Consider the following 25,490-nt stretch of genomic DNA (forward strand, 5'->3'; position numbering starts at 1 on the left):
TGCAAAACTATAAAACTAAAATGGAAATTAATATAGCACAAAACAATGTGTTTAAATTACACTGCTGAAGGAGCACACTACCTCCACTTGGACTAAATAAACAAAGGGACAGGTTTTAATGCATGAATGTCATCTGAAAAGTCCACCTTTCATTGTGTCTCATTCAGACGTAGAAGTTGTGAGCATAATGCTCAAGCATTCTGATTGGCCTTTTCTCTTGTTGAAATCTGTCAGAGGTCATCTGAAAAAAATCCCCAACACCCCAGAAGTTTTTTTTTCATATTAGAATTTGCCTCCTGAGATCAGACTGGAGGGTCACATGATTTCCAGCAGTGACTCTTGGAATGAGTTTCTCTCTACTCTGGGTCTCTTAGGCAGGTATGTGAAGGGACGGGGCAGGGAGGGGGGTGAACACAAAAGGCAAGAAAAAACCCCACATCCTTTTAGCTCTGGTTTCTGTAAAATATGACTACAAATCTTTAGGCATTCCCCTATGGATTAAAACAAGCGGGTTTCTTTACGTTTATTAAAAGAAAGCATACAAAATTCAGTTCCGTTTATGCTTCCGTTTCCATAACGGTAGACCCAACACATCATGTGAGTGGGTTTGGTTATGTGATCAGAAGGGAAGCATTAGAAAAGGCAGAACCTTTGCAATGGAAACAGCAGCAGAATCAGGAGGCTCTGCCTCCCTCTGCATTAATTGTTCTGGGTGATTTTTTTTTTTTTCCCTGTCCCAGTGCTAACTAGATCTGACCCATTTTGGAACTTGAGCCTTTTTTGTCAGCTTCTTCTGCCATACTAGCTTTGGCCTGACTGTTCTGTTTTCAGAGAATCATCCTGCTGATGGAGAGACATGGAACCCTGAGCCCCTTCTCATAAATTCTTTCCAACATTCCATCAAATTTGAAAAAATAAAATTTTGTAACACACACGAGATTCATTTTGACTGCTTTATTAAAGGCAGAGAAATTTCTCTGAACATAGTTTATGTTTGTAATAAGAATATGCCACACTCTGGATTCCATTTCAAAAGGAAACTTCAAAGCACAGGGATGCATGAAGGTAGGACCTGTTTAGTGCATTTTAAAGTAACCATATATTTTCTCAGGATCATATGGTTGTCCCTGCCACCATAGAAAAATCTTGGGAAAGTCATATTTGGACAATTGTAATTACTACTATTGCAGTAATTACGACTATTGTACATGCACTTTGAAGTTTCTTTTCTAAATTATTTTTAAAGCACTGGTATAGTTTCTTTGTTGTGTCTACAGAATTACTGCATTTTAATTTAACCCCATATTAAGTACTGAACGGGGATTAAATCATTAAATAGGCTGCATTATAAATGAAAAATATGTGCATTAGGCTCATACTAAAACTATTTAGCATGATATGGGTCCATGAACTAGGTTTTTCAGTTTAAGAAACTAAAAAAACAGTGAAACTTAAGACTGTGAAAGCAGGAGTCTTCTATGTTTAACAAAAGGAGGAACTAGAACTGTCAACTCTGGTCCAAAGATGAAGATATCTACAATTCTTACTTTTCATAGTTTAAAAAAGGAATTCCAATCCATCTTAATCTTTTTTTAATTTTACCAATAGGGATTCACATATCATTCTAAGGCACTGAATCTAAGGTATGATTTGTTTTTAAGTGAAGAAGCTGTTTTGCTTGGTTTAAACATCACACTACGCTACAAACCATGTTTTCTAAATTATAATGGTTGGGTTCATACATCATACAAAGCCAAATTCAACCAAATCACATTTTAACTTAGTACAATATGTGAATTCAGTAATTATTCAGCTAAGTGGAAAAATGCAAAAATGAAGCAGCAACAAAATGGATATTAATAGTCCCAGTTTTCTAAAAAATGGAATCCGGAAAAATGGTGGATTCTGATTGTCTCTAAAGTCAAACATTTTAGGAATGTTAAAAAAACCCAGATCCATACTGATCTTCAAAAATTGGAAATTTGGTCTTTGAAATTTTGAAAATCAAACTGAATTCTACCAAACCAATGTACAAAAGCATCTTAATTAGCGGCCACTGATTAATACATATTTTTTTGTTGAAAATGCAGTATTTACTTCAGCTTGAGAGCTAAGGTGTTTTTTATTTATATTTTCTCTAAAATTTGAAGAATGTGCTTTACTTGGGCATTTCTTAATTCGCAGCTTTGCATCCTAGCACATAATGATCACTGATACTTTCCACAGTACTTATTTATGAGACTGTTAATGTGTAACTTAGTATCATAAAATATATTCTAATAAAAATTATTTATGCTGGCCCAGGTTGAGAAAAGATTTTGAAAGACAACTGTTGCAGTATTTGTTATTCAAAAGCAGCTATGTGCTCTGTAGCCATCTGAAACGTCAGTGAAGACTGAATGCATGGATGTATGTTAAAGGAGGCCATTATTCTAATATGAGCCATGGTGAGTTTGAGGCTACTGTATGGCTTCAAAGGACCTGTGGAATAAGGCCCTTTGAAAGACTTCCCATCTAGCAAAAAGGAGTAGCAGATTGTTACTGTATTACTAATACATACAAACTAGCAAGATAGCCTTATTCTTGCTAAGGATTGGATTGGATAAACTCAGCTGTGGCGAAGCATTCAGTGCTGGAAAGGATGCTTCAAAGCTGCTGGGATCTAGTTCTTCACTGAGAATGGACAAGTGCCCCTGCTCCCTGGCCAAAGCCAAAGCCTTTAGGTCCAAAGTTCTTGGCATAGCAACCTGTTGAAGAGAAGCAGCAGAAGAAACAATCAGCGATTAAACAGGTTCTGAGCTCAGGAAGAATCATAAACAGTAAACATATTTACAGGCTTATCAGTGAAGATGTGCTTAGAAAACAAGAGCTTTCTGTTTTCTGGTTATCAGCTTTAAGACTTTTTTTCCACCTGGCCTGTCATGCTCTTTTTAGAATACAATAGAGGTTTGGTCAATGGGGCTTCTACCCACTATTAATCTAGTTTGCTTAGCCCAGTGGTGGCGAACCTATGGCACGGGTGCCAGAGGTGGCACTCGGAGCCCTCTCTGTGGGCACATGTGCCATTGCCCCAGCCTCGCCTTTCCCCATGACCCCCTCCTTACCAGCAGCCCCCTGGAGGAGTCACCCCTGAGTGTGGCCCATGTGGAGCAGTGCAGCTAAGGACATGACAGCCAGGTAGTGTAGACAAGACTCTGCCCTCACGCCCCATCATGCACAGTTGATGCTGCAGGATGCGGGTAGAGGGCGTGGCCACCATGGCGCTGCTGGGCTGCCTAGGCGATCTGTGGTGGGCCCTGGAGGTGGTGAATGGCCGTGCGGGCAGGCGGGGTGGGGGATGGTGTAGGGGCGGAGCAGGGGCACAGCAGAAGGTGGAGCGGGGGGCAGGGCCAGTTTTTGGGCACTCGGTCTCTAAAAGGTTCGCCATCACTGGCTTAGCCATTCCCACTGGCAAGTGCAGCTAAATGGAGTAATTGAAAGAACTGTGACTTGGTATAGTATCTTATATACCCAAATGCAATCAAGCATTAGAAAGCATCTCTCGAGTAGATAACCTGAGGCATGCTGCTCCATAATCAAATTGCAAATCAAACGAGTAAATAAGTGTTACAAGAAACATGTAAGGCATCTGCTTGGCACTCTCCTGAACTTCTAAATCATAACCCATTGCATAAACAGTATTTGTAGATTTTGCAACAATTTTACATAAGAGAACATCTGTGTTAGCATCCGATACTGACTAGCAAGTAATCATTACATGCCATTAAGTATGAACATACGTGATACATCCTGAAGTAGAAGCTCTTACCCTTGCAATAGATTTCTCCATCTTTATCAGCCAAAGTTGTAGACTCCAGGCCTTTGCCACATTTTGCACATCGGAAGCAGGCCTTGTGCCATGACTGCGCATAATACAGAAGACATATTGTTAGTATGGAAGTGAATAATTTCACTTTGATATCCTACATGAGCTTGACTAGGAAAGCACTGCCCTCCATAAAATTGATGTACAAGGCCAGAAGTCCTTCTATCAGCTTCCTGTTTCTTATACTGGCCTGTATGAAAATATTCTACTTTGAAAGATAATTGTAACATTTTCACAAAAAGAAGGTAGATTTTGCATGTTTTTTCTGAATTCGCAGAACTTATAACATTAAATTTGCAGATAATGCACAACCGTATCTGTATGTAACAAGTGATTATTTCTTGATTTTAATATTTTTATTTTCAGATGCATGCCCCAACTATCTTTCTTAGTAATAATTATAGTCTTGGATAATTGCTTAGTTTCAGTTGTACTGCTAACCTTTATCATAGATAGAAAACTGAGTTGTCCTTGGTATTAATGAATAAAATGCCCAGCAGCCAGTGATCAAGAGTGCTGGGAGTTGTACATTAGAAGCAAGAGGAGAGGCACCACATTCTCCATGTTTTAGACATCCTGAAGCATAGAATTTCAAAGAAGAGTATTGTATTTTTTCCTACAAACATATTCACTTATGAATTTATTACACAAATAAAGCTAGTAAAATTAGTGTAAAATGTAATATGTAGATTTTTATAAACACACAAAGAGAAAGCCCAATTTAGCCTAAATTAATATATTCATATTTACTATTTACTAATAATAGTTCTTACCTTTCCAGCTCCAACCACCTTCTCAGCAGCATAGACAGCTTGTCCACAGCGAGGGCAGCCATCAGCACCACCCACCTTTTGGGCAATCCTGGATGCATTAGGATTGTTGGTTGGGTAGTGGGGATGAGATCTGTGAGGACGAGAAAACAGTCATTTCATGTTTCCAGGTATGTATATAGAGACAATATCAGAGAGGAAAATATTTGGGATTCCCAATTTAGTGTGTGGAAAAGCGGTGGTGATATAAAGAAAGAAGTCATCAGTATTCTAGGCATAGATACATAAAAAATAAGACTGGTTTTGATTTTTGATTTTATTTTAGCTGATGAGTGTAAGATATATGAGAAAGCAGTAAGAATTCATAATTTTGAAATTACAATATTAAACACTATAAAACCATTGAATTTGTTTATATTCCCAATATTTCTTATCACTGTAATAATGGATACTCAAGTTAAAAAAGATTGACAATGACTTACAAAAACAGACTGGTTTTTTTTCTTTTTCATTTTTTTCCTGCACCTTTTATGCTTTCCATTCTCTCCTCTTTCTCTAAATTTAGTTTGAATTAGTTTTTAACCATTGTAATTAAAATTCTTAATAAAATGATATAAATAGGCTGGCTTATAGGTGTTCTGCAACAAATTCATAATTTTATACCTTACAGCAGACATGTCAAACTCATGAGGTCACGTGACGTCGTGCAACGTATCGGGACAATTTTGCTCTTGCCAGCAATGGAGTGGGTGCGGTTTCCACATGACATGTCTGGCTCGCGGCTGGCAGTTTGATAGCCCTGCCTTATAGCCTTCAAATTAATTTGCTATAGGTATTTTTCTGTGCTAAATTACTGGTCAAAGTAATTTTAATCAAACTTCTAAGCTTTTGCTCTGAACATATAGTTGGCTCTGTAACCTGCTATCTAGTAAGCTACACTCCTTTTCACTCCAAAATCTCAGTGAATAAAAACCACTATTGGCCAAACACTTTCTGGCATCCACAGTTCTTCTAGCTATGCTTACTTTCCAGAAGTAAAAGAATATACATTTGAACAGAGAACAAGACTTGTAGGGATCTAGAGAATGCTGGGTATACAAATTTACCAATCTTATTTTACCCATTTAAAAATCAACCTTCACTCCATAGTTCAATAATAATCTAGCATTTCATATAAATAGGTCACAATTATATCTAAGTAGGTTTACAGTGAATTGCATTTGGGACCTAGGATTATGTTTCAGAACAGAAATTTAAATGCCTATTTTGCTGCAAATTGGATTTTTACCAAGGCAACATCTGCTTTCTTCATAATCAAAGTATTTGAATAATGATATAAATTCAAATCAATATATTAAGCAATCAGACTTTGCAGATTTTTTTATTAGTACAACTCACTCTTCAGATTTGATCCCCAATGCTTCACCCTTGTCCATGCTTAAAGTCCCAGCTCCTTGTCCATATCCATAGCCTTTTGGTCCATATTTCTTCCCATAGCATGACTTGCAGTAGATCTCTTCTCCATGCACAGCCACTGTAGTGCTATCCAGATTCTTCTTGCAAACCACTACAGCCATTTGGGAAGGACAAAGATATCAGATGTCATCTTTATAAGCTTATATATTAGACCTAATTTGTAATATAGGCAATTAGGATATTTGTGGAACCATTAAATACCACTAAATAGTATATTATCTAGGGTGAACAACATATAGCATGGAAGATTATTACCATCTTTTCCAATCTAATGCCTTCAATAATGTTGTACAACACAGGGAACCAATTTGGATAAAAGGCTGATCTATCAGGATGTTCTATAGCTCAATTTTCTTTTCTTTTTTCTTTTTTAAATGTATCTCTATCTTCTTTTAGAGGGCAAAGTCTGGAGATATTAAATCAGTATTTTTCTCTTACACATTTTCTTTAACAAAGCAAAGATAAAAGGATCTAATTGCAGAAATGGCACAGAGAAAAAAGCAACAAGTAAGGATTTGTACAGAACAATTTAACTTGAGCAATTTTCTCAGCCATAAACTGTATTATTTTATTTCTGAACTTCCATTCACAAATAGAAATACAGGAAAAGCAGAAAATCAGGAATTTTACAAAAGCTTATGCCTCTTAATAAAATTTATTAGTTAAAAAAATGCTACTGGACATGACCTTTTTTTCCTAACAGAGATTGTCCCACAGAATGTCTAGAAAAAAGTACACAGAGAGAGGTAAAGCATCACATTAATAGGGATAATTTTGATCACAAACATAGACTGTACAGTTAAGTTTTTAAAAAATCAGATAGCAAACAGGGAATTGGGGCCAGCAGGCAAGATACTCAGAAGAAAAGAATGGTAGATATCAAAAAATGGCACATTATTTAAATCACCAAACTACCAATCTGATATCCATCAAAGGAAATAGTCTCAAGTATGAGAGTAGCCAATCCACATTAGGATTTTTCTGTTTTTTATGCAAAATCTGGATTACTCATAAAGCATTTGTTGTATTTATTACTCTATTGCATTCATAGTAAAGTTTTCTGTATATTGCAGTATTTTGCAGGCCAATTCCATGGCATTCTATTTGCAGTATATTTAGATTTCTACAATTAGCATTAGTAGTATATTGCTTGATGTGTCTTAAAAAATTGTTAAATCAGCCTTGGAGTGGCCAACATGAGCTTTGTCTTTTCTTTGTTTTTTTCTTCTTGGGGTACTTTAAGTGGGCCCAAGCATCACCTGGACATACCAATTATCCAAGTATAAACGGAAGCTACTGCTAGCATCTGTGGATGGGTTTGCATTGGGAAAACTTCTTACGTGGCAGAAGCAGAAAAGAAGTGGAGCAGCTATCAGAATAAAGTGCAGCTTAGCAGATGACTAAGGGTGGAAAGAGGAGAAGGCATGGACTCTAGTAAACTAACAATAGACAAATTTAAAGGAGAAATTGAACCCATCAGCTTCCCCATTCCAGCAGAGATGCTGAGAGCCATCAGCCAGCTACTAAAGCACCTTTTCCCCCCATCAACACAAATCGAGATACTCTAAAAAGTCAACACTAAAGCCATGAATATAACTGACATCATCTGACAATAACAACATTCAAGATAGCTACATAGTGACTAAGGAATTTGCTTTACTGTAATTCAGGCGATAGAAGACCAAACTGTTTGTAAGGCTGTTTTAGAATTAGACCATAGGCATAGATATTAGTATAGACAAAATACAGCTTTAGTGTTTGTGTGTGTGTGTGTGTGTGTGTGTGTGTGTGTGTGTTGTCCAGAGAGGCTGGATTCTGTCATTTATTAACATATGATTGTCTGCGAGAACATATGATTGTCTGCGAGAACATAGCAATTGTCTGCGAGAAAAAAAATTAACTTGGCTCCAGGGTAGGCTGCAACCAAAGTTCTCTTCTTGTTATGATGGATTATAGCAGCTAGCCTTTAACAGCCAGAGCTTTTTGAACCACAATAAGTTGTCTTACTCTTAAGGAATGCAAATAGAAAATCAAATATCCTCTCAGGAATGCAGTAGAGGGAACAGTAGGAGCAGTCTCTATATATGGAAAACACAAAGACTGAATTTCCCGTCCTGATGACCAAATATGGTGTTTGTCTCCCTGGGCTGGCAAAGGGTTGGCTGAGAAAACCACCAGCAGGAACAGTAATAAAATATTGCCATGAAAGGAGGATCTTTAGAAGAACTTCCCCCCCTCCCCCATAAAGAAACAGCTAATTTTTCTTTTATTGTCCTGGAATGAAGTTTGTACTTGCCTGCCCCTAAGATCCTATAAATTGCTGTGGCTTGAATATTGGAATTTTAAGAAAAACTTTGCCTTGCATTAGCAGAGCTATATTTAAGGCATCAGCTTTTACCAATGGTATTTTATTTTTCCAAACCTTTTATTTTTCCAAACAGTCTTGTTCCCATCTTAGAAAAGTAATCATTTACCTAGCCCTTTGTGCAAATTTTGATGAATTATTGCAAAACTCCTCACCTAAATATTAATCCTCTTGTCATCAAATCTTCAATGTGTGTGTGTGTATTGAGAACAAGCACACAAAGAAAGAAAAGAATGATGCCTTCCCTTTGATAATTCTGTAGCACACCAACATATATAGAGAAATATAGTGCCTATTTTGATATAGCAGGAGCCCATGATTCATTTACATTTCTAATTTGTTATTAAGTCATGTTGAACTATAAACCTCTCTGCTATATTCAATGCAATAATAATTGATTCATTACTATTATACTCATTCTTCTAGAGAAATTATCACCCATTCTTAATTTTTGTCCAAGAAATTTAATACAGTCGGTGTGCAAAGCTCATTCTGAGCAACTAAACCCTAACCCTAAAGTTTAATCAGAACCTATCAGGACTAACAAACTTTTTTTTTAAAAAAAAGATTTAATTAAGAACTTCCTGTTTTCCAAAACCTTTGGATAGTTTACTGATGAAAGCTATAATTTAATTTTTGGAGATTTAAAGTATTTATTTGCTACTGTCTGATATATCTTAGGTGTTTTAAAATAAGAGGTGTAAAAGTTTCATAATAAGTGACACAATGATGATTTTACTCTATCTCATCTAAGTTCACTCTTGTAACACATTTGGTAATGCAGCTTCTTGTTTGTGAGCTGACAGTCTTTAATCCTAAATACGTGATTTTTAGGAATATACTAATATAATATCTGCAGTCATAAATCAATGGGGAAGCTTGCAGGGAGAAAGTTAATGGGGATCATGTGATTGCAGATGATGGCAGGAGCATGGTGGCAGCTTTGGACTGGCAACTCTCTTTCTTGGGAAGTTTGAAGGAAGAAAGTCAATGGGGAACCTTGCCGGAAAGGTCCCAAATTGCTTGGGTAATTCTATGCAGCCTCTGCAATAGTGAATATATCTGAAAGGATGACCCAGTGTTTAGTATAATCTAGATCAGGGGTCCTCATCCTTGGCAACTTTAAGATTTGTGGGCTTCAACTCCCAGAATTCCTCAGCCACCTTTGTGGAGTTGAAGTCCACAAGTCTTAAAGTTGCCAAGGTTGAGGACCCCGATATAGATTATAGTTTAGATAGTTTATTAATTAATTAGTCTTATGACCATATCCAAAATATGAAACAAAAATAAAATATAGGATCTAATTCCTGGGTAAAATAGATAAGTGAAAATACAGAAGTAAAATACATATGTAGTAAATAAAAAGACTCAATATTCAAATAAATACATCAACTGTATAGGATACTTCAATCTGTTTGATGTAACGGGTTTTTAGTTCAACTGCCTTAACTATAAATTTAGCAGATTTGCACTGTATACAGTAGAGCCCAGGAGGCGATAGGACAGTATGCAATTCAGATCTCAGTGGGCTGTTCTTTTGAGTAGAAATGTTAACCCTAAGAGGGGCATATAGTTGACAATCAAACAAAATATGAGCAATATCCTTGATGATTGGAGTACCACATATACCAGGCATGTCAAACTCACGACATCACGTGACGTCATGCAATGTATTGGGCTGGTTTTGCCATTGCCAGCAATGGAGTGGGTGCGGCTTCCATGTGATGTGTCCGGCCCGCACACCGGCAATGTAACACCCCTGACATATACAGTACATGTCCTCTCATGAGATAGCAGGTGGTGGAAGCATCCATCTTTGGCCATTGAATCCAACAACTCAAATTTACCTCTAGAATATGCCTTTCTGGAGAATTATACCAAACTCATTAACAGGTATTTTTCAAATTGAAAAATGGTTTTTAACCAACCAACTGAAAGATCTATTTTTTGCCAGTAACTCCACATCAGTTTGAAGATTCTCTATTTAAAAACTCCCCTTGCCATGTAGTAGTAAAATAATAATATAATACAACTGCATGCATCATATTTCATAAAATTATTTACTCTGATACTCAGGCATTTTTTAGTCTCATTAATTTGATAAGAAATATAATTTTGACTGTAACATTTGTTTTTTTTAAACTTAATTTGTTAACTATTTCCATCACTGAAGCAATTCTATTATATATGGCAGAAATACAAAAAAAGCAATTAAGTTGCGCCGAACTGTATAGTCTATTTTTTTCTTAGCAATTTACAGTGTTCTGTAGATAGGTACAAAGGCTAGGCAGCTCAAAAGCTTGATTTATAACAAAAAGATTTGTTTTATACACCACAAACACACCAGAAGGTATGAAGTTTTAGTACGAACAGGCATACTGGCAAAACACTTGGTTACAGCATTTCTAAATGCTGTGGGCTGGATGAAGCTTTTGCCTGGAAAGATGATTCAAAGAGAATTTGGTCAAATCACTGAATCAATTTTCTGAACTGGCCTGATTTTTGGGACTTCAGGGGAAGAAATGAACAACTGCAGCAGACTGAAGAGCCAGCAAATAGAAAGCTATTATCTCTGTAATCCTTAATGGACTTTTGCTGGTCAAGACTGAAAGGAGATGAGGCTTTAAGGATTTGTTTAGAGATAAGAGATGGGACAAGAGTTGAGGGTTTGGTATAATGGTTAAGACATCAGTCCAGAAACCAGGAGACTATGGGTTCTAGTCCAACCTTATCACAAACCCAGCTGGGTGATCTTGGGGTAGTTACTTTCAGCCCTAGAGAGGAGGCAATGACAAATAATTTCTGAAAAACTCTGCTATGAAAACCCTAGGGATTAGGCAATCTCTGAGAATCAGTCATGATTGAATGTAGGGGAAAAAAGAGAGAAGGTGACTTCCGGTTTCATCATGCAGCCACCATGGACGGCTGGGAGATCTCTCTCTCCCCCGTTCAGTTTCGCATCGCTGGGGGGCCCTGAAAAGGGCCGAAAATCGCCCTGGGGGATTTTAGCCCTCCTCCAGAAACAGCAGCGATCAATCACTTGGGAGTTGGAAAAATACTGGGATCCTAATTGGAATTCTATTTTCTAAAACTGGTGGATTATAAGACTTGTAACTTTCTACTCTCTCTATTTTTTTTCTTCTCTGATTTTTACTCTAATTATTATTGAAGATTTGGGTTCTTTTTGTCCCCCTTAAAATAGAGCGGGGGAAAAACCTGAAAAGATCTAACTAACTCTGAGATGATATTTGCTGGCTAAATTTGAGACTGTAACCTGCTATTCTTTAAGAGAGACTTGTTGAAAGCCTTGAAAACAGATAAGATATAAAGCAACCTTGAAGCACCAGCTCAGCTCTTTACTTGGTGGACTTTCTGATTGTAAGTTTTTTATTTAGTTTAATACACTACAATCATAGAACAGGAATGGATTTCTCCCACAGAGCAACAAATTCTTTATATGTTAAAATGCTCCCACAGGAACAAATTCTTTATATGTTAAAAGCAATTATCCAAACTCTTTGTATGCAAGCTCAAACTATGACTTCAACTAAAGAATCATCTATACAGAATTTTATAGAGAAAGAGAAACAACCAAATGCTGTGACAGAAGACTTAGATACTCAACAAATACAAACAGTGGAAAACACAAAAAGGAAACTGATAATAGAGAACAAGGAAAGGACTTTTCTTATAAACCAGAAGGAATTTGAAGATAAAAAAGAAAAACAGATGAAAGAGAAGATAAATACTTTGGGACAACTGCATCGAACAGGAAAAATAAAGAGACGACCTGCTAAATCAGCTAGCCCTCTTAAGAAAACAGCAACTGAACGCCCTTATCAATATCAAACAATAGTCACAACAATACAAGGAGATCTTTTTGATGATTTAAAAGCGAAGATACGAAAGATGATTTGGCAGAGGAAAAAAGCTAGAATAAGACTGAAAGGGATTGGGGTTTTGATCTATACATGAGATCTAAATAGAATATATCTAAATGGATAGAATATGTATTTTGAACATAAGATATTGTAATGATTTGAGATAAAAAATTGGTCTTATAAAATCTAGAAATATAAATATCGAAATAAGAATGTTATATTGTCTTATTATTTGTTAAGATATATGGTAGAAATTACATATAAGGCTTGTATTTTAAATATTAGATTATATGAGGAATTGTGATAAAGGAATTGTGCTTAATTAAAATTTGGAAAAAAATATTAAACGTTAAATTAAAATATTAAGGGAAAATTAATCGCCAGGTTACTGATTTGCTAAAAGTTTGAATATTTATAGATAACTAAGACTTGAATTTAAGATATTGTCATGAGTTGAGACACAGGTTAATAAAACTTAGAAGTATAAATACTAATAATTAAATTCGTATATTGGCTTGTGGTATAAATGCTGGTTTATTTTTTTTTCTCTTTTTCTGGAAAGGAAGAAAGGAAGGAAGTAGAAAGAGGAAAAGAAAAAAAATTATTAGCCCTAATTATGAGATAGGAGACTGAGAAATTGGGATCATTTAAAATCCAGAAATGATAAAAATTAAACATTAAATTTAAATATCAATGCAAAATTAAAGTTAAGAAAAACTTATTAGGTTATTGTCTAAAAATGGGGTTCTCAACCTTGGCAACTTTAAGACTTGTGGACTTCAGCTCCCAGAATTCCTCAGCAAAGCTGGCTGAGGAATTCTGGGAGTTGAAGTCCACAAGTCTTAAAGTTGCCAAGGTTGAGAACCCCTGGTCTAAAAGATGGCTGTCAAATTAATTAAGATATGTATAGACTGAAGATTATTGATGAATACTAGAAAGATATTTTGTTTGATTGATAGAATAAGAACTGTATTGATCTGAATATGACAGTACATTTTATGGGGGAAAGAGAGGGAATTAGTTGTTGTAATACTTCGAGATTTGTACTGATGATATTCAAATGTAATGGAATTACGGTGCTCAACCGCCACGCTACTTTTCAAATATGTAAATGTAATATTGGAAAATTAATAAAAAAACTTGGGAAAAAAACATTGTTTATACTTGTAATGGGGGGAAGTCATTTCTTTATACATTTCTTTTTTTCTTTACTATATTCTTATTTTTTCTTTTCTGCACTATTTATTTTTTTAGTTTGTGTTAGTCTTTCTTTGTAATAACATAATAAAACTATTATTTAAAAACATGAACCGGCCTGATAATTCATACAAATGTTGAATCAAATTAGATACTTACAAACTGATTTTCTGAACTGAGTTAACCATTTAGATTAAAATAATGATTCCCCCCCCCCGAATTAGTACTGTGAATTGTATTGTAACAATGATCTGAATGGAATCAACAATTACATCATATTGGAGCCAATTTGCACACATCTTAGGAATAAGGTTTCTTTAAAAAATCAAGCAGGCTCCAAGAGCAGTATTGTTGCTACGGTGTATTTATGATTATCCACTTGTGGGGAAAAACATGGCTTCCAGCTACTGTAGCAGGTCAACCTTAAGGAGACCAATCCCTTTAGTGTTTTGAGGGAACTCCAGGTCATGCGTACTATTAGTTATATTTCCTCCTACCAGCTACCATTTACCTTATGCAACAAGCAAAACAAGTATTAGAATACATGAGATTCCTAAGGCAAAAACAAAAGGTCAGCTGACTGGCATGAATATAAAACAACCCTGGATGCAATAATGGGGCTGTGAGTAAGAACAAAAAGCTTTCTATTAAAATCTAAATATCAGCTGGCTGCAGAGGCTGTTTGTCAGATTCCCAGCTTCACTGGGGGAGGGAGGTGGCTCTGAAGATATAAAATCTACAAATTCACTGTTGAATAGATCAGAACCACAATAATATCTAGAGTAGAGAGATCAGATGTTAATATTAAATAATTTTTCACAAATCCATGGAAAAAATCTATATGTAACAATCAAAATATATTTGCTAGCAGTAAATAAGATGCAAAATTATTTAGGCTGTGATTCTACACAAGACTAAGGAGCGATTCTATTTAGCCCACTGAGTCCTACTTATGATTGCTGTGATGTATCTTTCAATAATTCAAGCTTTTGCGTTATACAAACTTCTAACTGAGCAAGAGTATGTCAACAAAATTGAAAATATGTTACTGTAACTAGTGAATGAAGCTGAAAAATAATATAATCAACCTTCCCCATTATCCTCCTTGTGTGAATTGTTGGAATTTTTGTTTTGTTGTTTAAAATAACTAATGTACCTTTAGCCGGGAAACAGACTTGGATATCTAAAATTAGTTGTAAAACTCTTCATTTGAAACCTGGGCATTCCTTAGGACAGGGGTCTCCAACCTTGGCAATTTAAGACTTGTCGACTTCAAAGCTGTCTGAGGAATTCTGGGAGTTGAAGTCCACAAGTCTTAAAGTTGCCAAGGTTGAGGACCCCTGCCGTAGGAAGTGCAGCTTTCTAATTTGCTTTTCCCGTGGAAAGGAAAGTAGGGATCAACATTTGACCTAAGTAGGTGATTTTCTGGTGTGTTTCTTTTTTTTAGTCAGAAACTTCCTGACCAAAAACATGCAACCTACAGTATACGTTGGTATAATACAATATACAATCTAATGCAGACATGTCAAACTTGCGACGTCATGTGACATCACGTGACGTATCGGAACTTTTTCCCCATTGCCGGCAATGGGGTGGGCGCAGTTTCTTTGTGATGCGTCCAGCCCGCGGGCCGGCAGTTTGATACCCCTGATCTAATGTAATATACAACTTCAGCTGATTGTTATATAATCTTTCGTTAATTCCAAAAGCCCTCTGCAACTGATCAGTTTGATCTTCTAATAAGAATCATCTGTTTCTGGTTGCAATAGAAAGTCAAAGAACAAGAGCAATAAAACTTATTTATTTATAAAGGGGAAGGGGCCAGAGAAAGGGGATATGTGTGACCACTTGGCATGTGGCTCTGGCTACTTGTATTCCCTCAGCTTCATTATACATTCACATCTCCCAAAGTTCTCTACTTGCTTCATCAGGTGCAGCAGAGGGACATGGTCTTGGTCCCAACTATTAAAAATCTTATCTAGTGGAACACAGGAATTTTGGTTTTTCTGTTGCTACCCTTACTCATTGGAACCCCATCCCCACTTGAAGATTAGACCATGTGTTTCAATGTACATGCACACAGAAGTAGGATTTATACATCATGGTAAGTTATAATGTAACTTAACTAATGTTGGTTTAGAGTGATGAGTAAACCTATTGTAGCTGTAGTACACACGAAGTTTGAACTGTCTTCAGAACTGAACTAAACAGATCTATAGGTTTTCTCTATTTAAATTATAACAAAGAGGTTAATTTTCCAAATTTTTAACTTTGCCAGGAGCTTATATTTTGACTTATTTTGTGGAATACGAGTGATTTTATTTAAAAGGGAAAAGGCAATATGTGCACAAATAGAAAGTTATTATATGACCCCTCTAATAACTTCACTGGGGATTGGCTTTTCTTTAGCCAAAATGAAGGTCAAATTAATGTTTTTCCACCATTAATCCCAGCAGGACAAAGGCTTGGTTTTGGAAAATACATTTTTTTCCAAACACGTTAATGCTAAATTGCATTTTATTGACTTAGGAAGAAGTTTGGAATAATAGAGCTTGGAGTAGAGCCAAAAACTTTTTTTTTTAATAGTTAGAAATGATTTCTCTGGATTTTTAAAATACTATATTGAAGAAACATATTCATTCTTAGCCTTTGACCTAGCTTTTTATTAACACAATGGAAAAAGTGATTAAGTAATTCCGTGCTGAAAAATTGAGTTACTTTTATGTATCTATTATAACATATATAGAACATGGGGTTTTTTTTCCTAGCTGGGGGAGGTGGATTCTTATAGTTTTAACTGTTTTTTTCTTTCTCTCTTCTTCCTTTGTTGGTATACTATTTAAGATTCATATTATATCCTACTAGATCAGCTTGTTCTATTTCATCCCATCCATGTCCAAGGAATCTAACAAGCCTTAAATCCAGGAGCTAAGAATTTTAAGGTAAAACAATGAATTAGATAAGAAGAGAGCTACGTAACTATAAATACTTTTGGTGAAAATATGCTTTTCTTTCAAATGATTTTGCAACAAATCAAAACAAAGATTGCTCTGTGATGGCACAGGGCAAAACCCATTGTCAACTTATTCCTCACTGGCAGCTGAAGGAAACTGTTGATATTCAGTTCTGGTAACAGTAAGTTAGGTAAGCGTATTGGTGTGGTAAAAAACAAAACCTCTACATAAAATCTTGGACTTGAATACTCACTGCACAAAAAACAGGATTTGTGGAAACTGTTGCCTTCACATTGTACCTCCTCTGCAAAATACACTGTTTTCTGGCATACGCCACACTTCTTGCCTCCACCCCAGTTTGGCATCCTGTAAAGAAAATAAATGAGATAAATGTAACTATTCAAAAATAAACGAAGAAGGATGTACGTATTACTTAACTATTGATGAAGCTGCTTTAGAGTCAACGAGTTAAAATCTCTACTGAGAAATTACCCAAATGTCCTTTTAGCAAAATCACATAGAATTCAGGTATTTACTACAGCTCTGTGTAGCTAACAATCATCATAAAAATGAATAACCCCACTGGAAAAATACGAAAATTTCAACAGCATGATAATGGATAAAAAAAACAACAAAAACAAAGCTTTATGTCTACCACTGTATTCCAACATTCAGAACATGCCTTCTCCTGGGCTAGAGACCAAAGCCAAGATTCTCCTGAAACCAGGAGGTAATAAACAATGGATCTATCTAGAGCAGGGGTTCTCAACCTTGGCAACTTTAAGACTTGTGGACTTCAATTGGAGTTGAAGTCGACAAGTCTTAAAGTTGCCAAGGTTGAGAACCCCTGATCTAGAGAGATGAGGTCTGGGGGAAACTGAGTTTTTTTATCTGATCAGATAGTTAATCTGAATATAGGAGGAGGCAGTCCCATAGATAAACACATTCAGAGCCATGTAAGGTCACAAAGGTGACAACCTGGAAGCCAACTGGCAATCAATATAGCTTCTACAATAGTGGGGTCAACTGAGTAAACGGAAGACATACATTGCTGTCTGGGCATTCATACAAATTTAATACCAGGTGTAGCTTCTGAGTGCTTTTCAAGGGCAGTTCCATGTAGAGTGTATACAGTAATTCAAACAGGAGGTGATTATGGTACGACTGACTGCAAACAAGGCTTCCTGATCCAGGAATGGTGGCAATTAATGGAGCAGAGGTAGTTATGCAAAAGCCCTGTTAACCACAGTTTCTATCTGCTCCTTAAGCAGAAGCTTCAAGTCCAGGAAGATTTCCAAGTTGTGGACAAACTTTTAAGTGGGAGAGTATAACCCTGTTCAGGGCCAAATAATGTACTACTCCAGAAACATCTGGCCCATGGACCCAAAGCTATACAGATCTGGATGCAATCAATCCAAATCTATTCTTTTCTACCTTAACAGCCTTCAAGCATTGGGTCAGCACTTCTACTCCATCTCCAGTTTGGCAGAGAGCTGAGATATATAACCAGATATAATCAGCCCCTTGATGCTACCTCACCCCTTGTTGGAAGAGGTGAGGTAGCATATAAGGAAGGAACCTATAAGGAAGGAACCTATTGTTCATTCTGTATCTTTTAATAGCTGTTTAAGACAGGAAACTTAAACAAAGCTTTTCCTATCATTAAAATATCCTACCAAAAAAAAAAAAAGACATGTAGAGAAGCTTTTTGAAGAGCAGTGCTATTGTAATCAAATAGACCAAAAAAAAAAAAAAAAACAACACATAGCATCTCTAGGCATATGTGGCAAGTTTACAAGGGGGTTGAGTGAGGAAAAGACTAGGCATACAAGAAGGAAAGGTCCTCTGTATCTTGAAATAACAAATTTTAGCAAAGCCTGCATTCCTATCTCAGAAAAACAAGGCAGATCTGCTGCAATTCTCTGCAAGTTCAATTAGTCTATTCACCCTGTAATTTAAAACCGGGTGACCTTCAAGTTTCTTTGTAAAACCTTCTCCAAACAGAGTTGTCCAATGGGCCTGCCTGTGAAGCACAAAACAGTGTCTGAGGTACAAGGAAGTGAAATCTGAGGTCCATCCTTTTCAAAAGATTTTCCTTTTGATATAAATACCTTGAACTGCATTAAAAATAAGAAACAAATGTTGTAATATTAGAGGAAAATATAGGTATTTTGTGAATATCAGGACCATCTACTCCCAAATTACTACCGTATATGCCGGCGTATAAGATGACTTCCGGAAGTGCTAAACTCGGCGCCAAAGACGGGGGTTGTCTTATATGCCGAGTCGTCTTATACGCCGGAAATACTGGTAGTTTCCGGCGTATAAGACGACGTTCTAGGAATGCGGCTCGGCGATAAAGACGGGGGTCGTCTTATACGCCGGGTCGCCTAATACGCCGGCATATACGGTAGATAATATATTTTGTCCAAAGAAAAAGATGTATGTAAAATGAAAACTAAAAACAAAACCTGCTATCTTGCCACAACTGCCTTTCCTCATCCTGCAAATTACCTGTGTTTTGTGTTCCTCTCAGCCAAATCATTAGATTACCTTGGATACCTACAGATTGCCTTAAAAGGAAATAGAACAGACAGGCTCCAGTGGGTTTTTTTTTCCCACTAGGGCAGCAGGCTAGGAAAGAAACTAGCCCTGCCTTTCAACAGACAGGAGTGTCCCTAAAGAACTGTTTCAATGTTTTATATGCATGACAAGCAATGCATATAAAACAAATCCCTTGTGGGTACCCTTGGCAAAGAAAGCTCCATGTGATCTTGACATAGAATCACTAGAGGTCAGAAAGACAAGGTCAAGAATAATTTTCAGTGGCTTCTCATGAGAAATGCATTTCTCAACATGTCGTCTTCTGGATTTGAAACTAATTGAACTACTTCCTGCTAACCTGGAATGCCTGCTAATACTTTCAGGTTTTGTGCAAAAGATGTCTGGATTGTGATAAAACCGTGATGAGTGAATAATTAAGCGAACATACTTGGTTTTTACACTAGAATTAAAGTTTATTTCATTTACCTGCCATCATCTTCACAAAAGTGAATTGTAATTTTTATGCTACCCAAAAATAGCATATTACAAATTACAATAGGATTCAAAAAATTTTGTTATCCCAGACTATGATTAGAATATATTTTATATTGTAATCTTAAATTCTATTTTTCTGGAGAGAAAGAGGGAGGGAGGGAGGGAGGGAGGGAGGGAGGGAGGGAGGGAGGGAGGGAGAGAGAGAGAGAGAGAGAGAGAGAGAGAGAGAGAGGAGTGGTTGAGGAAGCCACCAAGGGACAAGACCGACTGCCTTGAATGTCCGATCGAATATTTGTTACAACTTGAAAGTTACCAATACAATCTGAATCAATAGAGTACTGCCATGAAATATGAAGAGAATATGAAGCATGAGAGAATGCATGAAATTAAAATACATCAGCAGAAAGCTTTCAAACTGCAAAAGTCTGTCAGCCTGAAAAGGAAATTCACTGGCAAAAATGCACTGGATGTGTCTAATGCCAGTTTCTAATCTACCCATGACTTTTATTTCTAATGAGGCCATTGTTAGATAAAAGCCAAAGTTCTGATTAATGCCAATTCAGATTATTTTAATGCAGATAGAATGATAAAAGGAAACTAATAAGCTAACATAATTTAATTTTCCAGTAATCCACCAGAGAATCAGGGAATCAAATAAAATACTCTGGAGGTTACAATCTAATTATACTTAAAGTTATATATACTTATAAATTATTAATTTAAAAGACTCACAGGAAATTGCCTTAGTCTATTCACCTATTTAGCTTACTGTTACCTGGTTTAATTTGGTCTCAAACCCATTCCAGCAGCGCTATGCAAAATCGTTTAAATAGAAATGACAAAGATTAGATTTCAAACTACTATTATTTCAGCCTCTCCCAGAAGAAAAATTAAAGTATTGACATGGATAAGCCATGCTGAGAGCAGGATTAATGTGATGACCTGAAAGTGAAACATTTTCAACAAGTATTTCAGAATCAAGCAAGTTTAAGTATGTGTTTCATCCATGGAAGAGAAACTGTTGATTGTGCAAGCTAAGTGAGTCCAAAATGAATACAACCACTTTCTCCTCTGTAGCTTTGGGGTTAATACATCTTTAAATATGCTATTAAAGAAGCTGAGTCATTTGGATCAATACTTCTACTTAACAGATTCAATCAGGGTTGCTAAGATAAAGCTTTAGATTTAACCAAAAATATTCTTTGGAATGTAATAAGATTAGTGACTCCAATGTTCTTTAGAAAAACATCCATTTCATTTTATTGGCAACAAAATGTAATGCTTTGCCTTTGCTTTGTTTGGGATTTTTTTCCAATTTCCTTGTTAAGTCTGCAGTTCTGATATTCTCTAACGATTTATCATCCAAGTCTTAATAACAAGGCTCAAATTTGTTTAGCTTTTAAATCCAGACAAGGTTGTATAGATAGCTATCTGCTGAAACAGCATAATCTCCATTTCAGAAAGTGATGGACAGCACCCACTCAGTTCTTATTTCTGGCGTTAATGATAAATGATTTCATCTAGTCAGTTCTCATTTATACTGATAGGTTCACTTTAACCAGTTTAATCTATTTATAAGAAAATTGATCCAATACAATATTCTTCAAAAATGCAATGAACATGAAAAATACTAGACATAAGTGAAGTCGCAGTTTACCTAAGATATTAAATACAAATCAAAATTCTTTATTTTCAGCAATGAAGTTGTATACTATATTCATAATGCTATATTATACCAAGTGCATGAAAGGATTAAACAAAAAACAGTAAACCCAAGCAACTAAGAAATGAAATGAAATTTCTTTCACTACCCCTGTCCATATATTCCAATTCCTGTAAATCATCCTCGCTTCCATGTCCACACCAGGTCTTCTCTTTAAACCTCACTTCTCTTTGTGAGAAACTCATTAACCTTACTCAACCACTACTTTCCTTATCTTTTTTTTTCTTCTCAATCCATTCACTTATACCTTACATGTGTTTTGATATTTGATCTCATTCAGTGTTTAAGAGCAAACTACCTTAACATGCTTTAGTTGTATTCTTACAAGAAAGTACAGCAAGGAGATTTAGATGGAAATGTAGTTGATAATTATGTTAGATATAAAGAAAATACAGGAAAAATTGCCAAAAACAGATGTTAAAGAGATACTAGCATTTATCAAATGGTGTATAATTGGAACAATTTTCCTCCAGAGATTAGAATTACCTCAATCCTATTAGCCTCTTGTAAGGCCCTAAATACTTGGTTATGTGCTGGGCCTGAATGTATGAAGGTCCTATCTCCTAGTTGTGTTAACAAACATTGATTGTGACAAACTCTTTAGCTATTATTTATTTTAACTTTTCTATTTATAATGGCAAATTGTTTTTCTTTTCTTTTTTAAGATTGTCCACCGCCAAGAATCACTTCCTGAAATGGTTGGCCATACAAATTGGAGAATTGGATGAGAAACACATCGTAGCAGTTCTGGGGCATACAAAGTGAGATAGATCAGAAGATTAGTAAGATATCCTGATTAAATGCACAGTAGTCTGTTCGCTTGAATTTGGATATCATCTGTTGTATTTCAGGAAATAAAAAGTTAACCAATACAGTTCCATATGGAATGGAAACTTACACATAATTCTCAGCATTTAATAAACTGAGAGTAGAAGTGCAGGAAATATCTGCAAAGCACACAATCTAAATCCTTTCCTAAAACTAATGGGAAGCATCTGGAAATATTTTCTCTATGCAACAAAAAGTGTACTTACATAATAACAACTACAGAAACCCCAATGAAATTTTGAAGTCATTAATCAAATCAGATGTTTTACTATAAACAATAATCAGCATAATCAAACAGAAATAGCTTTAGTTTTCTAAATATTTATTCTGAAAGCACAGATGTTTAGTGAATACTTTCCTCTGAAATTATTATAAACATGAAATTTATATGGTCACCATCTTAAAAATAAAAACAGCACAAATACAATTGTTCTTTTATACACTCACCATGGCATCTTATACATAATCCCAGTCAACAATATATGATCAAACACTTCTTATTTATTTGTTAAATTTATTTGCCACCTAGCTTGCTATGAGGCTACTCTAGGTGGCTTTGTTTTATACATTTTAATTATTAAATATATTTGGTTTTATACTTTTTAAATATTCAGAATACTTCCTCTCCTAGTTAAGTGACTGTTTTCAGATTGTAATTATCCTGCCTAATGACTCAGATAACTGAAGCAATAGAAAGGTGAAAGCATTCTTTGGGATAAAAGGCAACTACCATTTTTGTCATTTTTCTAGTCAGATTGATAGAAGTTTAGAGATTTATTTATTGATCTTTTTCAGATTGTAGATCTGAACCAAAATTCAAATATATTTCCATTCATGTTCTTTTGTAACTTTTAGGTAAAGCTTTTTTAAACACTTAAGTTTATACAGTTATCCATAGTGTTAGTACCCATTTCTTATTCAGATTTTTAATTAGTAATTACTGGGCAAAAAATAAAACAAAAAAAATTCCAACTTTGTAGGAAACCAAAGAGTACCAGGCAATAGTCCCTGGAGCAGTGGTTCTCAACCTGTGGGTTGGGACCCCATTTAGGGTCGAATGACCATTTCATGGGGGTCGCCAAACAACGCAGTCCGCCATTTTTTTCCCTTTTCTTTAGCTGTGCTACTCCCTTTTATTCTATTGGCTTTTGAAAGCCAATAGAATAGACTCTCTTGAATAGAGTCTAATTCTATTGGCTTTCCAAAGCCAATAGGAATTGTCCAGGCTGTCTCTGCCCTGCTGAGCCCGCGAAAAATCCCATTCTGCAAACAGTGCTGTACCAGTTGAGTAGTCCTCGACTTACGACCGGTTGAGTAGTCCTCGACTTACGACCGGTTGGGGGGTCACGGCATTATAAAGGTTGAGAACCACTGCCCTGGAGGGTATATGAACTGGAAGCCAAGGGACTTTGCCATTACTTGCTCCAGCTGCAATCGGAACTTCCAAAGGATACTAAGTTCATACTTCCTTTGCTAACCACTTTTGGAAATTAATTACAGGTAGTCCTCAACGTACGACCACAACTGAGCCCAACATTTATGTTGTTAAGTGAAACATTTGTTAAGTGAATTTTGCTCCATTTTAGGGCATTTGCCACAGTTGTTAAAAGTGAATCACTGCAATTGATAAGTTAGTAACCTGTTTGTTAAGTGAATCTGGCTTCCCCATTGACTTTGCTTGTGAGAAGATTGCAAATGAGATCACATGATATTGGGTCGCTGCAACGGTCATAAGTATGAACCAGTTGCCAAGCATCTAAATTTTGATCAAATGATCATGGGGATGCTGCAAAGGTTGTAACTGTGAAAACGGTCATAAGTCACTTTTTTCAGTGCTGCTGTAACTCTGAAAGGTCACTAAGTGAACTGTTGTAAGTTAAGAACTATTTGCATTAGCTGCTTTAAGAAAGTTGGACATCTTCAAAGTGACAAGGCTGGAGACACTGGGTGAGTGCCTTCAATCCTTACAAGGTTTTGGCTAAACAGATTATAAACATTGGAATATTGATTTTGAGTATTAAGGCTTGGAAATTAATCCTAAAGAATGTATTTTTGTGGGGAAAAATATTTTCGATATTGGAAACATAACAAAAGACTTAACAAGATAAGCAACTTATAATGGCATTCAGAGACATTATTGAGGAATTGCATCAGGACCTTGAATCATTGTTTGTTCTTAGGAATAGTCAGTTCCCAGATGAAGCACTTATAAAAAAGGATTTGCAATAAAATCTAAGAACATGAATAAAAATTTATTAGACATACAAAAAATAATTAGATGAGGTTGTAAAAATTAAGAAATAAAAATATCAATTGTGGAGAGTAATTAGAATAATTTCTTCATTTTAGATTGACAAAAAAGGCTTTTTAAAGTTTTGAAGACACTTGAGGCAAGACATTTGGATGGATTAAGGAGCAAGTTTGTTTATGCCAAAAAAAGCAAGTTTGTTTACACAATAGAAAGGAACAAAGTCAATCATATTAATTATTATACCAGGGTGACTACTTACCCACTGACCTATTGTATATTCCACCTTTCCATTTTGGGAAGCTCAAGGTGGCTTAGAGGCAAGGCAAAATGATATAACATGTTATGATGAGACAAGTTTGTTATTCTACTAGACTGCAAGAGTTAATAATCCAATTTTTTTATACTAACAGACAGCCTGTAAGCTAAAAGCAAGCCAGGAGGAAACAGTTGACAGTTGGATAGAGTACAAATTGGGGAAACAAAAATGATCAGAATGAGATTATGATAAAATTGGTTGCCTTGTGATAATCATTCTGTTTAAGCACTCAGAAACAGTTGTTTGTTGTATCTCTAAAGATATACTAGCCTATAGATCAGTGGTTCTCAACCTTCCTAATGCCGCGACCCTTTAATACAGTTCCTCATGTTGTGGTGACCCCCAACCATAAAATTATTTTTGTTGCTACTTCATAACTAATTTTGCTACTGTTATGAATTGTAATGTAAATATCTGATATGCAGGATGTATTTTCATTGTTACAAATTGAACATAATTAAAGCATTATATGTAATTATATATTGTGAAATATTTATTTCTAATTACAAATAAATGAAATTTTGTCTTGAAGCATGGTGTAGCATGGGTAACAGTCTTAATATAACAACAGTAAACTACATTGCTACATTTTGCGACAGTATGCGTAAAAAGCCAACGTCAGTGCGAAGGTTGAGATTGCTTCTTTCTCACCAGATCAGAAATTCTTGGGGCAGTCTTTGCAAGAGCACAAAGAAGATCATCTTCCACAACAAGTCTACTTCTGTATTTAGACTTGATAACCAACAAGCTGGAAAATCCTGTTTCACAAAGATATGTTGTTGGAAATGGAATGTTCCTTGCTTTGAAAAATAAATTGACCCTCTC

At 35.8% G+C, this 25,490-nt stretch overlaps 1 protein-coding gene across 1 annotated transcript in view; it reads right to left on the reverse strand.

Annotated features, from left to right (window-relative positions):
• Positions 1-939: 939 nt before the first annotated feature.
• CSRP1 (cysteine and glycine rich protein 1) overlaps positions 940-25,490 on the reverse strand; it is a 29,611-nt gene continuing 5,060 nt past the window's right edge. The window contains exons 2-6 of the mRNA XM_039329359.1: positions 16,762-16,874; positions 6,034-6,202; positions 4,639-4,768; positions 3,809-3,902; positions 940-2,747 (exon numbers count right to left, since the gene is read on the reverse strand). Coding sequence (XP_039185293.1) covers positions 2,671-2,747; positions 3,809-3,902; positions 4,639-4,768; positions 6,034-6,202; positions 16,762-16,873 — 582 coding nt within the window. The 5' untranslated portion in view covers position 16,874 and the 3' untranslated portion in view covers positions 940-2,670. The remainder of the gene's footprint in view (positions 2,748-3,808; positions 3,903-4,638; positions 4,769-6,033; positions 6,203-16,761; positions 16,875-25,490) is intronic.

This window comes from Crotalus tigris, unplaced genomic scaffold (genome assembly GCF_016545835.1).
Source record: "Crotalus tigris isolate CLP2741 ecotype Arizona unplaced genomic scaffold, ASM1654583v1 scf7180000024396.1518868, whole genome shotgun sequence".
In the NCBI taxonomy this organism is placed as follows: Eukaryota; Metazoa; Chordata; class Lepidosauria; order Squamata; family Viperidae; genus Crotalus; species Crotalus tigris.